Source organism: Sardina pilchardus, chromosome 14, assembly GCF_963854185.1.
Source record: "Sardina pilchardus chromosome 14, fSarPil1.1, whole genome shotgun sequence".
NCBI lineage: Eukaryota > Metazoa > Chordata > Actinopteri > Clupeiformes > Clupeidae > Sardina > Sardina pilchardus.
Window position 1 is genome coordinate 11697575 of NC_085007.1, and position 13095 is coordinate 11710669.

Here is a 13095-nt window from a genome sequence, read left to right on the forward strand (position 1 = left end):
TGCAGTAACCAGCAACCATGGGGGACGGTGAAATGGCCGCGTTCGGCAAAGCCGCCATCTACCTTCGTAAGCCTGAGAAGGAGAGACTTGAGGCCCAAACCAAGCCCTTTGATGCAAAGAGTGCTTGCTATGTGTGTGACAAAGAGGAGTTGTACATCAAGGGTACAATCAAAAAGAAGGAAGGTGGCAAAGCCACTGTTGAAACGCTTGAAACCAAGGAGGTACTTTGGAAAGGCTGTTAAAATGATTCTGGTAATACAATGACATTTTCATAGAAAGTTTCTTGAATACATCTCTTTGTTAAAGCTGTTTTCTACATTGGTTTTAGGAAAGGACAGTAAAGGAAGATGAAGTCTTCCCCATGAATCCTCCCAAGTTTGACAAAATTGAGGACATGGCCATGATGACCCACCTCAATGAAGCCTCTGTCCTGTATAACCTCAAAGAGCGTTATGCAGCATGGATGATCTACGTAAGCATTACACTTTTGACCAAATTAGGAAAAGAAAAAACATAGCTGTAAGCAGCAATGTGGGGGTCTAACAGTACAATCGCAGAAATGCCATGGCATGAGCAAGCACTCAAAGCCACTTTCATGGCAACTTTGTGCTACTAAAAATAGCACTTCGAAGTAGGCATATGTTTCTAGATAAATGGCCATGCAACATGCGTTAATAGTACCAAACTATGCAACAGCCTATATCTGCAATTAGTCTTACCAGAGGATATCAAGAATTAGGTAGCCTAATGTGAAACGTATAGAGATAGTGCCTATATTTAGTTCCATACATGATTATTCACCTGCTTATCAAACATTTCAGATTTAGAAGAGCGTTCCTTCCTCGAAATCTGCGAGGAATGGGGTCGGCTTCACGCATAAGTCCATGCCTAAAACATTTTCCGGGTGTTTTCACATATTTCCGACAGTTTTCAGTAAAACAAAATACAAATGGGACAAGATGATCCGCGTGAATAGCTTAGTGCGAATTGAATAAATTTCCCTGTCTGACTGCATAGGCTACTTTGCAGGCTCGGCGCCAGGGGGGGACAATAGGGGTCCAGGCCCCCCCAAACAGGTCTCTGTGCCCCCCCAAACAGAGTGCTCTGTAGTAGATATTTTGCAGTATTTTGCCCCCTCCCCCCGACAGGTGCCCCCCCCGTCGATGCTCATAGCCCCCCCACTCGTTGCTCTCTGGCTCCGAGCCTGCTACTTTGATTTTCCTCGAGTAGGCATTCACATTATTGTTGTCAATCTTGTGCAAAATATAGGAATATGATCCAGAAATCGTCGTGGCAAAGCCTGGATAAACTTCTAGTATGGGTGCGCGATGTGTTCTTACTCGGACACCAGTTTAGAGATTAATATGGTGAAAGAATTTAGGGTCAAGGTCATTCTGGTATGGATTCACTTTTTTTTAACAATAGCTCCACCTTTGGATGCAGTACACAATTTTGGGTTATGGGGGCATTGGTTAGTCTGGTTTTCACCATGCTAAGCTCAATCTTTTAAGATTGAACATTAGTCTGGGGAAGATGCCCTTTGATTCTACTGCAAAAGAGGCGTGATCAATGTGCATCGTTCAAATGACTCTGTACGAGCGGGGCTAGTTGGTAAATTAAACTTTTAGTCTACCAAAGCCGGTCGGTAGAATCGCAAACACGTCCTTCTGTGGTATGAGCTGTTCCGGGTCAAGTTTTTGTTCTGTTTTCAAAGAAAACATGCCTTTATCATCTTCCAAAACAGAAGCGACATCGGCTACTGCTTTTGTTTCGTTGCTGCTTAAGTTTCGGTATCGTCACGTCACCGGCCAATAGCGTGCCAGGACTAGAGTATGGCCATTTCTGATTGGAGCCAAAGATTCTGGCAATGCGAAAGTAGACCTGCTGGTATCCAGCCTGAGCTGCCGGGCGAAATTCAGAATTTGGGGAGAAATTGAACAGCACAGAAACAATAGGGTTCCCGCAGCTGTGCTGCTCGGACCCCTAATAATAATAGGAAGAATACTAACAAAAACAATGGGGTTCTGTACCTTTGCTGCTAGACCCCCAATAATAATAGGAAGAATGCTAACAAAAACAATGGGGTTCTGCAGCTTCGCTGCTAGTACCCCAAAAATAAAAAGCTGAGAAACCAATCTTCTTTATCTCTTTCTAGACCTATTCTGGACTTTTCTGTGTCACTGTGAACCCCTACAAGTGGCTCCCAGTATACGACGACGAAGTGGTGAATGCCTACAGAGGCAAGAAGCGCGTAGAGGCCCCACCCCACATCTTCTCTGTCTCTGACAACGCATATCAGTTCATGCTCCAAGGTATGCTTTCAATTTTAAAGCCAACACTGAAAAATACATTACCTATTTGATCCATTCATGTACATCTCTATTTTGCCCCACAGACAGGGAGAATCAGTCTGTCCTGATCACGTACGTGTCAAAGTATCCCTTATAACTTTTTACAGGTTTTAATGAAGGGCTAAATTTTGCATAGCTTATAGAGTATACTCTTCTGGTACACTTTGTAATTGTAAATTACAAATATTGCAATATCTTCTATTCAATACAGCGGAGAATCTGGTGCTGGCAAGACTGTAAACACCAAGCGTGTCATCCAGTACTTTGCAACAATTGCAGTGTCTGGTGGGAAGAAGGGAGCAGCAGATGCTCCACCAGCCAGTGCTGGAAAAATTAAGGCAGGGGCCCCTTGCATATTTATAGGCTAATTATCATATAGCACCAGACATGAACTTCAATAACAATATATTTATGGACTTGCAGGGCTCTCTTGAAGACCAGATTATTGCTGCCAACCCACTGCTGGAGTCTTATGGTAATGCTAAGACTGTGAGGAATGACAACTCTTCACGTTTCGTAAGTTTAGTCTCTTATCAAAACGCCTACCTCTATTTTGTTGTTTTTAGACAGAATGAACATCTTAGAGCTTTTCTTTTAACAAAACACACTAAAACTTTATTTTATATCTAATAGTATTTTTTTAACCATTCTCTGGTTTTCTACTTTCTACTCTACACTATCATATTTTACTTTTTGTATCAGTAAAGGCAGTATTCATTTTTACTCTTAGGTCTATTACTGAATATTTTAATATTTCTTTAATACTTTAATAGTTTCCTCATTTGTAACTTGTAACCTGCATTGGTTAACAGCTTCAGCTAAACAAATACATGTCATTTCAAAATGTAATCTCAAACAGGGTAAATTCATCAGAATTCACTTTGGCACATCTGGGAAACTGGCTAGGGCTGATATCGAGACTTGTAAGTATAACGCAATAATTCATCTGTTTAAAGAAATATTTAATTATTGCCTTAAATGTATCAAATGAAAATGCATCCTTTCCTGCTTAACAAGATCTACTGGAGAAGTCTAGAGTGACATTCCAGCTTCCTGATGAGAGAGGCTACCACATCTTCTACCAGATGATGACTAACCACAAGCCTGAGCTCATAGGTAAGGTTAATATTTTCAACCAACATTCAAAAATCAATACATGTATGTCATTCTGAATTCATAATATAATTTGACCCCTACAGAAATGTCCCTCATCACAACCAACCCCTATGACTTCCCAATGTGCAGTCAGGGTCAGATTACTGTGGCCAGCATTGATGACAAAGAGGAACTGGATGCCACAGATGTAAGTCTTCCACATAAGTATTTCCCCCCTTTGATTTCTTGAAAAAGCTCCAAAATAATCAAACAATTTATCATTTCAGGATGCCATTGATATCCTGGGTTTCAGCGGAGAGGAGAAAGTGACCATTTACAAGCTGACTGGTGCTGTGCTACATCATGGCAACATGAAATTCAAGCAAAAGCAGCGTGAGGAGCAGGCTGAGCCTGATGGCACTGAGGGTAAGTTACACTAATGGACCAGTCACTTCTAGTAATAACTAAAGGGTACTCTACTCTTATTTATTTATCCATTCACTCATTCATTTTTGACTGATTCTCAAGCAGAACCATTGTCACTGCTACTGTACACCATGCCCAAAAATGAAATACCGCCATGTGATTATATCAACATGGATATTCATGTATATTCATATTCTAAATTTCCTTCTGGATTAAGAAACTATCTATCTTCATTTAAAGACAAACATTTACAAAACAATGGTCACTCTGATACCTTTCTTTTTGTGAGACTTGTCTATCTTAGACAAATGTTCTGATTTAGGGAGAGGAGATTTAGGTGAACAAACGTGTTTCATAAGTTGTCCCGAATTTGTTTGGAGTGTGGAGTATGAAATTGGTTGCTACAAATGTCAAAATGCTACACTTTGGCACTTTTTTTTAGATGCTGACAAAGTCGCTTACCTTCTGGGCCTGAACTCCGCTGACATGCTGAAAGCTTTGTGCTACCCAAGAGTGAAAGTTGGAAATGAGTTTGTCACCAAGGGTCAGACTGTGCCACAGGTATTATTCTAGTCACTAAGAGCTTCACAAGATCACAAACCACTTGGCAGAGTTTGGACAGAATTGCTCATAGTGAAATTACCTGTTTTTATCATATAAGCATTTTAGTTTTAGGTTTGAATATAGCATGACCGTTGTTTGAATATTCTGTTTCAGGTCAATAACTCAGTTTCGGCCTTGTCCAAGTCCATCTATGAGAGGATGTTCTTGTGGATGGTCATCCGTATCAACCAGATGTTGGACACTAAACAGTCAAGCCAGTTCTTTATCGGTGTGCTGGATATTGCTGGCTTTGAGATTTTCGATGTGAGTGTTATTCACCAATTCAATAGTTGTTCACCAACTATTTATTTCTAGTGACTCATGTTGTAATATTCTCCAATTATGTATGACATTTCTCCTACATAGTACAACAGCATGGAGCAGCTGTGCATCAACTTCACCAATGAGAAACTGCAACAGTTCTTCAACCACCACATGTTCGTTCTGGAGCAAGAGGAGTACAAGAAAGAGGGCATTGAATGGGAGTTCATTGACTTTGGCATGGACTTGGCTGCTTGCATTGAACTCATTGAGAAGGTCAGTTTCAATGAATCAAATGAGTCAAGCACTAGATTTGTGTTGTTTTATAATTCCTACTTTTAAAACTAAGCTCATTTTCCAACAGCCAATGGGAGTCTTTGCCATCCTTGAAGAGGAGTGCATGTTCCCTAAGGCCTCTGACACCACTTTCAAGAACAAGCTGTATGACCAGCATCTTGGCAAGAATAGGGCCTTTGAGAAGCCCAAGCCCAAAAAAGGCTGTGCTGAGGCCCACTTCTCCCTGGTGCACTATGCCGGCACTGTGGACTACAATGTTACTGGATGGCTGGACAAGAACAAGGATCCACTGAACGATTCTGTTATTCAGCTGTACCAGAAGTCGGGAGTTAAACTCCTGCCTACCTTGTACCCACCTGTTGTTGAGGGTAACAAAAAACCTATACATGCCTTCAAGCTCATGCAAAAATATCCTGTTCATGAAATACAAAAAACTGCATATACATATACCTCAACTATTGAATAAATTGTGTGTCACCAGAGCAAGGTGGTGGTGGTAAGAAGAAGAAGAAGGGTGGCTCCATGCAGACTGTGTCATCACAGTTCAGGGTATGTACATTAAACCAAAAACAAAACAAAAAATCATCCTACTAAAAAGCAGAGCGGATCTTTTGATTGCATTTTTATCTCAACAGGAGAACTTGGGCAAGCTGATGACCAACTTGAGGAGCACCCATCCTCACTTTGTGCGTTGTCTGATTCCAAATGAAATTAAGAAACCAGGTAAAGGGTGTTTGGTAGTCAATGAAGATATAGGCATTATTCATCTATTATGTTGAGAATATGAGATCTCATCTCTATTTGACATGCAGGTTATATGCAGAACTTCCTGGTCATCCATCAGCTCAGGTGCAATGGTGTGCTGGAGGGTATCAGAATCTGCAGAAAGGGTTTCCCAAGCAGAATCCTCTACGGTGACTTCAAGCAGAGGTGAACTGAGAAAGCCAATGAAGTATTACATATATTCAATATTGTCTTTAGAGAGGAAAAGGTAATGCTTTATATGGACATTTATTTCATTCAGATACAAAGTGCTGAATGCCAGTGTCATCCCTGATGGTCAGTTCATTGATAACAAGAAGGCTGCTGAGAAGCTCTTGGGATCCATTGATGTTGATCACACACAATACAAGTTTGGACACACAAAGGTAGATACCATGCAATCTAGAGCACAAATTTTCTGTGTCAGATTCATCCTGATATTTTCCTTATTATTGTAATATTTTTTCTCTTTTCAGGTGTTCTTCAAAGCTGGTCTGCTGGGTACCCTAGAAGAGTTGCGAGATGAGAAACTGGCTTCTCTGGTCACAATGACTCAGGCTCTCTGCCGTGCATACCTGATGAGGAGGGAGTTTGTGAAGATGATGGAAAGGAGGTACATTTGTATATCAAACACATTCAGAAGTTTGTAACCCTCTGAATTAACAATGCAATTGTTGTTTGTTAAATGAAAATCTTAAATATGCCTGAGAAGATCCTATTATATGTTTTACTAGGATAATAACGGTATTGTAAATTTCACAATATTGCGATATCAAAAGTGTCTCGATATCATTGTGGACATGTGATGGTATGAAAGGATATAACAGGCAAAAATGTAGTAGTTTAATTTCATTTTGTATGCAACAATGCACTGCATACAAATGAGAGTTTGAATTCACAGAGAATGTTTCATTATCTACCAAATTACTAAACTATTAAGCTTCTTTCAATCTGATGTAGGCAATTGATATCTTAGTTCATTGCCTATAGAAAAATGTCAGATTAGCATGAAGCATATAATAACAGACAGTTTTCCTTTATGCATGTCATAATATCATCATCATATCATGTGTGAGATAAGATGTGATGTGGTATCTAATGACCACGTTTTGCCTATTAATACCAAAATTACCATCCATATTTATGCCATTTAACTACCCGTTTATGGTCTAATACCAAAAGTAAGTTGGTACTGCGGATTGTCAATGAGGTATTATCCTATTGTGTGATTTTGATACGGTTACATCCCTACTTTCTAACCATTTAATGTAATCATGATTCCACAAAGAATATTTAAGTATACGTTTCACCACTCTTCTTGTGTAGGGAGGCTATCTTCACCATTCAGTACAACATACGCTCATTCATGAATGTCAAGACTTGGCCTTGGATGAAGGTGTACTACAAGATCAAACCTCTGCTGAAGAGTGCTGAAACTGAAAAAGAGCTGGCCGGTCTGAAGGAGAGCTTTGAGAAACTCAAAGTGGACCATGAAAAGACAACAGCCAGGAAGAAGGAGCTGGAGGAGAAGATGGTGGCTTTGGTGCAAGAGAGGAATGACCTGGCACTGCAAGTGTCATCCGTAAGTGTATACCATATGATTTCAACATTCAAAGCACTGCCCCGTCTCAGCATTATGTTCTCAATAGCATCTAATGTCATGCTTGTATCGTATGTTTACAATAGGGATCTGAGGGTCTCAATGATGCTGAGGAGAGGTGTGAGGGTCTTATCAAAAGTAAGATCCAACTTGAGGCCAAGCTCAAAGAGACAACCGAGAGACTGGAGGATGAAGAGGAAATTAATGCTGAGCTGACTGCCAAGAAGAGGAAACTGGAGGATGAGTGCTCTGAGCTCAAGAAGGACATTGATGATCTGGAGCTGACCTTGGCCAAAGTGGAGAAGGAGAAACATGCCACTGAGAACAAGGTCAGGAATAAAATGCTGACCAATGTAATCTGTAAAAAATAAAACATCTAAGTCACATTGTTAACTAATGTTAAACTTCCTCTATGCAGGTCAAGAACCTAACTGAAGAGATGGCCTCTCAGGATGAGTCCGTAGCTAAGCTGACAAAAGAGAAGAAAGCCCTCCAAGAGGCCCACCAGCAGACTCTTGATGATCTTCAGGCAGAAGAAGACAAAGTCAACACTCTCACCAAATCCAAGACTAAGCTTGAACAGCAAGTGGATGATGTAAGTACAAATATCAACATTTGACAATGTATCCTACTGAAATTTGAACATTTCTTACATTCTCACCTCACATTTCAAATTTGCAGCTTGAGGGTTCCCTGGAGCAAGAAAAGAAGCTCCGTATGGACCTTGAGAGAGCAAAGCGAAAGCTTGAGGGTGACCTGAAGTTGGCCCAGGAGAACATCATGGATCTGGAGAATGACAAGCAGCAGTCTGAGGAGAAGATAAAGAAGTAAAAGCATTACTTATTACAAAATATTACTGTTTAATTCCCATGTATACAGCCAACTTGAGAAAGTATTCTTCCTTTTCTCCAATCTGTTTTTAATCAGGAAGGACTTTGAAACAAGTCAACTTCTTAGTAAGATTGAAGATGAACAGTCCCTTGGTGCTCAGCTACAGAAGAAGATCAAAGAGCTTCAGGTTTACTTGTTATCCACCAACTCAAAGTCTGAGCTTTATTAGTTCTCTTTCTAACTTATAATTTTTTTTTCCAATAGGCCCGCATTGAGGAAGTGGAGGAAGAGATTGAGGCTGAGCGTGCAGCTCGTGCCAAGGTTGAGAAGCAGAGAGCTGATCTCTCCAGGGAACTTGAAGAGATTAGTGAAAGGCTTGAGGAAGCTGGTGGTGCCACAGCTGCTCAAATTGAGATGAACAAAAAGCGTGAGGCTGAGTTCCAGAAGTTGCGTCGTGACCTTGAGGAGTCCACCCTGCAGCATGAAGCTACTGCTGCAGCTCTCCGCAAGAAGCAGGCCGACAGTGTGGCTGAGCTGGGAGAGCAGATTGACAACCTCCAGCGTGTCAAGCAGAAGCTTGAGAAGGAGAAGAGTGAATACAAGATGGAAATTGATGATCTCGCCAGCAACATGGAGGCTGTTGCTAAAGCTAAGGTTGGTGAGATGATTAACCTCATGTTATCTTGTAAACAAATCAATTTACATTAATTTGAATAATGTTTTGCTACAAATGGTCATTTTCATAAACAGGGAAATCTGGAGAAGATGTGCCGCACCCTTGAAGACCAACTTAGCGAAACCAAGGCCAAGAGTGATGAGGGTGCCCGTCAGGTTAATGACCTTAGTGCTCAGAGAGCACGACTTCAGACTGAAAATGGTGAGCTTGGTCGCTTGGTTGAGGAGAAAGATGCCCTTGTGTCTCAGCTGACTAGAAGTAAGCAGGCCTTCACTCAGCAAGTTGAGGAGCTGAAAAGACTGAATGAAGAGGAAGTCAAGGTACTAATACCTTTGCATGAAATTAAATTGGATACCATAAATCACCTTTTGGGAAAAGCTTAATAAACACCCTTACTTGTTAACAAACAGGCCAAGAATGCCCTGGCTCATGCAGTTCAGTCAGCTCGTCATGACAGCGACCTTCTAAGGGAACAGTTTGAGGAGGAGCAGGAAGCAAAGGCTGAGCTTCAACGTGGCATGTCCAAGGCCAACAGCGAGGTTGCTCAGTGGAGGACCAAATACGAAACTGATGCTATCCAGCGCACTGAGGAGCTTGAAGAGTCCAAGTATGTGTTAAAGAACGTCATTTGGATAGAGATTTTGTTCACCTTCTATTTACTGGCACACATAAATCTGGTGTTTTTCTCTTCAGAAAAAAGCTTGCCCAGCGTCTCCAGGAGGCTGAGGAGCAGATTGAGGCAGTCAACTCCAAATGTGCCTCTCTGGATAAGACCAAGCAGAGACTCCAGGGTGAGGTTGAGGACCTCATGATTGATGTGGAGAGAGCCAATGGTCTAGCTGCCAACCTTGACAAGAAGCAAAGAAACTTTGACAAGGTAATACCAACAAAACATAATTCAAATTTGGAATGTAGGTAAAAGCTTAATAAGCTTAAGCCTTACATCAAAATTATTTGTTAAAGGTCCTGGCAGAATGGAAGCAGAAGTACGAAGAGGGTCAAGCAGAGCTGGAAGGTGCCCAGAAAGAGGCTCGTAGTCTCAGCACTGAGCTGTTCAAGATGAAGAACTCCTATGAGGAGTCTCTAGACCACCTTGAGACCCTGAAGAGGGAGAGCAAGAACTTGCAACGTGAGTCAACAATAACTTAAAAAAAAATCCCCCTCAAAAAATATTTTTATAACTGCCAGAATATGTTGTCTTTAATATTACTGCATATTTGCAGAGGAGATTTCTGACCTGACTGAGCAGCTTGGTGAGACTGGAAAAAGCATCCATGAGTTGGAGAAGGCCAAGAAAACTGTTGAGACTGAGAAGTCTGAGATCCAAACAGCCCTGGAAGAGGCTGAGGTAAAAAATCAGACGGGCTTTTCTATACAATGAGAAACTGAGATGAATGATTAAGATGTTTTTTACATTATAAAATCAATTTTCTTTTTTCAGGGAACTCTTGAGCATGAGGAGTCCAAGATTCTTCGTGTTCAACTTGAGCTCAACCAGATCAAGGGTGAGGTTGACAGGAAGCTTGCAGAGAAAGATGAGGAGATGGAGCAGATCAAGAGGAACGCCCAGAGGATAGCCGACTCCATGCAGAGCACTCTGGATTCTGAGGTCAGGAGCAGAAATGATGCCCTGAGAATCAAGAAGAAGATGGAGGGTGACCTCAATGAGATGGAGATTCAGCTGAGCCATTCTAACCGCCAGGCTTCTGAGTCCCAGAAACAACTGAGAAATGTGCAGGGTCAACTCAAGGTCAGTTATATCATAAAATATTAAAAATGATCCTGTCTGATTTAATCCTACTATAACTATTTGGTTAATAGTAACAAGTGTGTACTTAAATCAAATCAATAGTATATGATTTCTTCTGAGCTGTCTGTTGGTAGCATGACATGTCTTTTGTCATTGCATGTTTTTCTTTTAGGATGCCCAACTGCACCTTGATGATGCCGTCAGAGGACAGGAAGACATGAAGGAGCAGGTTGCCATGGTGGAGCGCAGGAACACCCTGATGGTGTCTGAGATTGAGGAGCTCAGAGTTGCACTGGAGCAGACAGAGAGAGGCCGCAAAGTGGCTGAACAGGAGCTGGTTGATGCCAGTGAGCGTGTTGGCCTCCTGCACTCCCAGGTAGAGAGATGGATGTTACAAAATGAATGAACTAAAATATACAATATAAAATATATGAATTACAATTGACATGATCTGGTTTGTGAATTTTAGAACACAAGTCTGATGAACACCAAGAAGAAGCTTGAGTCTGACTTGGTTCAAGTCCAAGGTGAGGTTGATGATATTGTCCAGGAGTCTAGAAATGCTGAGGACAAGGCCAAGAAGGCCATCACTGATGTAAGCAAGGTTTTTTTTCATACTTTCGCATTATAAATACTGTATGTAGCTAGTGTGATCTAAAACACAATGTCACATTATTCAGGCTGCCATGATGGCAGAGGAGCTGAAGAAGGAGCAGGACACCAGTTCTCATCTGGAGAGGATGAAGAAGAACCTGGAGGTCACTGTAAAGGATCTGCAGCACCGCCTGGATGAGGCTGAGAATCTGGCCATGAAAGGTGGCAAGAAACAACTTCAGAAACTGGAGTCCAGGGTGAGTGACTAATTGGGTGAGAAAAAAATGCGGAGAAAGTAATGAATAAAATGGAGACATTGTCTTGAATTAAAACATTGCTTATGTAAAGGTTCGTGAGCTGGAAAATGAGATTGAGGCTGAACAGAGACGTGGTGCCGATGCTATCAAGGGTGTCCGGAAATATGAGAGGAGAGTGAAGGAGCTCACATACCAGGTGCAAATTTTCTTTAATCACTATTGAACAGCATTTCTTCAGCTTGAGAAGGACCACGACTGACAGGTTTTTTGTCTTTTCAGACTGAGGAGGACAAGAAAAACGGAGGCAGACTGCAGGACCTGGTTGACAAGCTGCAGCTGAAGGTCAAAGCGTACAAGAGGCAGTCCGAGGAAGCTGTAAGTAGTTTCTTAAGTTGCCAGTATGGTCAAATTTGCCGTGGATCTGCCCAAGGTTTCTTCCTGAACAAGGGAGTTTTTCCTTGCCCCTGTTGCTTCTGGGTGTTCCTTGGTGCTCCCCAACCCCTCTTTTGTATAGTATCTATTTTTTTTATTATTTATTTATGGACACTTGAGCAAAAGGAATTTCATTACTTATAAATTATTTTTATGAGTACAGGACAATAAACTTGAACTTGAACTTGAACAAATGTCGTATAAACAAGATAGTTTTTTTTAGTTTAATTTGAAGTGTTTTCAATTTACACCTTTTAAAAGAACCTGGAGCCTAAATTAATCTTCACAAATATGGGTATGCTTCAAAACAGAAGCCTTGACACTCATCAGACATGTTTGCTCATTAATAGGAGGAGCAATCCAACTCCCACCTGTCTAAGTTGAGGAAGGTTCAGCATGAGCTGGAGGAGGCTGAGGAGCGTGCTGACATTGCTGAATCCCAGGTCAACAAAATGAGAGCAAAGAGCCGTGACTCTGGAAAGGTAAATCTAATTTACTTTATTTCAATGTATTATGTCAGCCATCACCATATGTTCATACTAAATTTTATTTAATTCCTCAATTTCTCTTTTTCAGGGCAAGGAGGCTGCAGAGTAAATCCTGTGAACTGTCTGGTCACTCCTTTGGATTAATATCCTGATTACTGTGTCCATTTTGTAATTCCTACATAATAAAAGTCTCTTCAGAGTATTTGCGTATATTGTATTTAATCAGAATCAGAATAAGCTGTGATCAGAATCACACTCAGAATAATATGGTTGTTTTTGTAACATGTTTCTACCTCCCTATTTGAATATAAAGTCACTTTTAAAGGTAAACCATGCAACATTTTTCAGTTAATCAATTCGTTCCATACTGTTATATGGGATTACAGTTTTTTTCAATTGCTTACACACAATTTTTCAAAACGAGTTCTTTTTAACAAAATGTAAGCACTGCTATCCAAACGCCACACTCAGTTTGCATAATTCCTAGATTATTTGCTAAGTGAAACACTTCAGTCAAAACATACACACTTCAGTGAAAACATACACACTTCAGTGGAAACATATACACATATTTGTAAAAATGCCATTAGTTGTCATTTAACAAACACAGTCCTCAATGATCAGACACTATTGCAGCCAGTTTCACACTGCAGTGATAAATCCAAAACACAT

At 40.9% G+C, this 13095-nt stretch overlaps 1 protein-coding gene across 1 annotated transcript; it reads left to right on the forward strand.

Moving 5' to 3' along the window:
- The first annotated feature begins 17 nt into the window (after positions 1-17).
- Positions 18-12532, forward strand: LOC134100424 (myosin heavy chain, fast skeletal muscle-like). Its single transcript, XM_062553612.1, has 38 exons — positions 18-221; positions 329-472; positions 2156-2312; positions 2396-2423; positions 2563-2683; positions 2769-2867; positions 3211-3274; positions 3369-3467; positions 3551-3654; positions 3734-3872; positions 4315-4433; positions 4590-4739; positions 4842-5012; positions 5101-5401; positions 5515-5582; positions 5669-5756; positions 5846-5963; positions 6058-6181; positions 6272-6408; positions 7122-7377; positions 7482-7724; positions 7814-7990; positions 8077-8222; positions 8323-8413; positions 8491-8880; positions 8977-9222; positions 9313-9509; positions 9596-9779; positions 9866-10031; positions 10126-10250; positions 10344-10652; positions 10825-11028; positions 11122-11247; positions 11333-11503; positions 11595-11699; positions 11783-11878; positions 12286-12417; positions 12512-12532. Exons 1-38 carry the CDS (start codon positions 18-20, stop codon positions 12530-12532), a joined length of 5820 nt encoding a protein of 1939 aa, XP_062409596.1.
- The last annotated feature ends 563 nt before the right edge of the window (positions 12533-13095 follow it).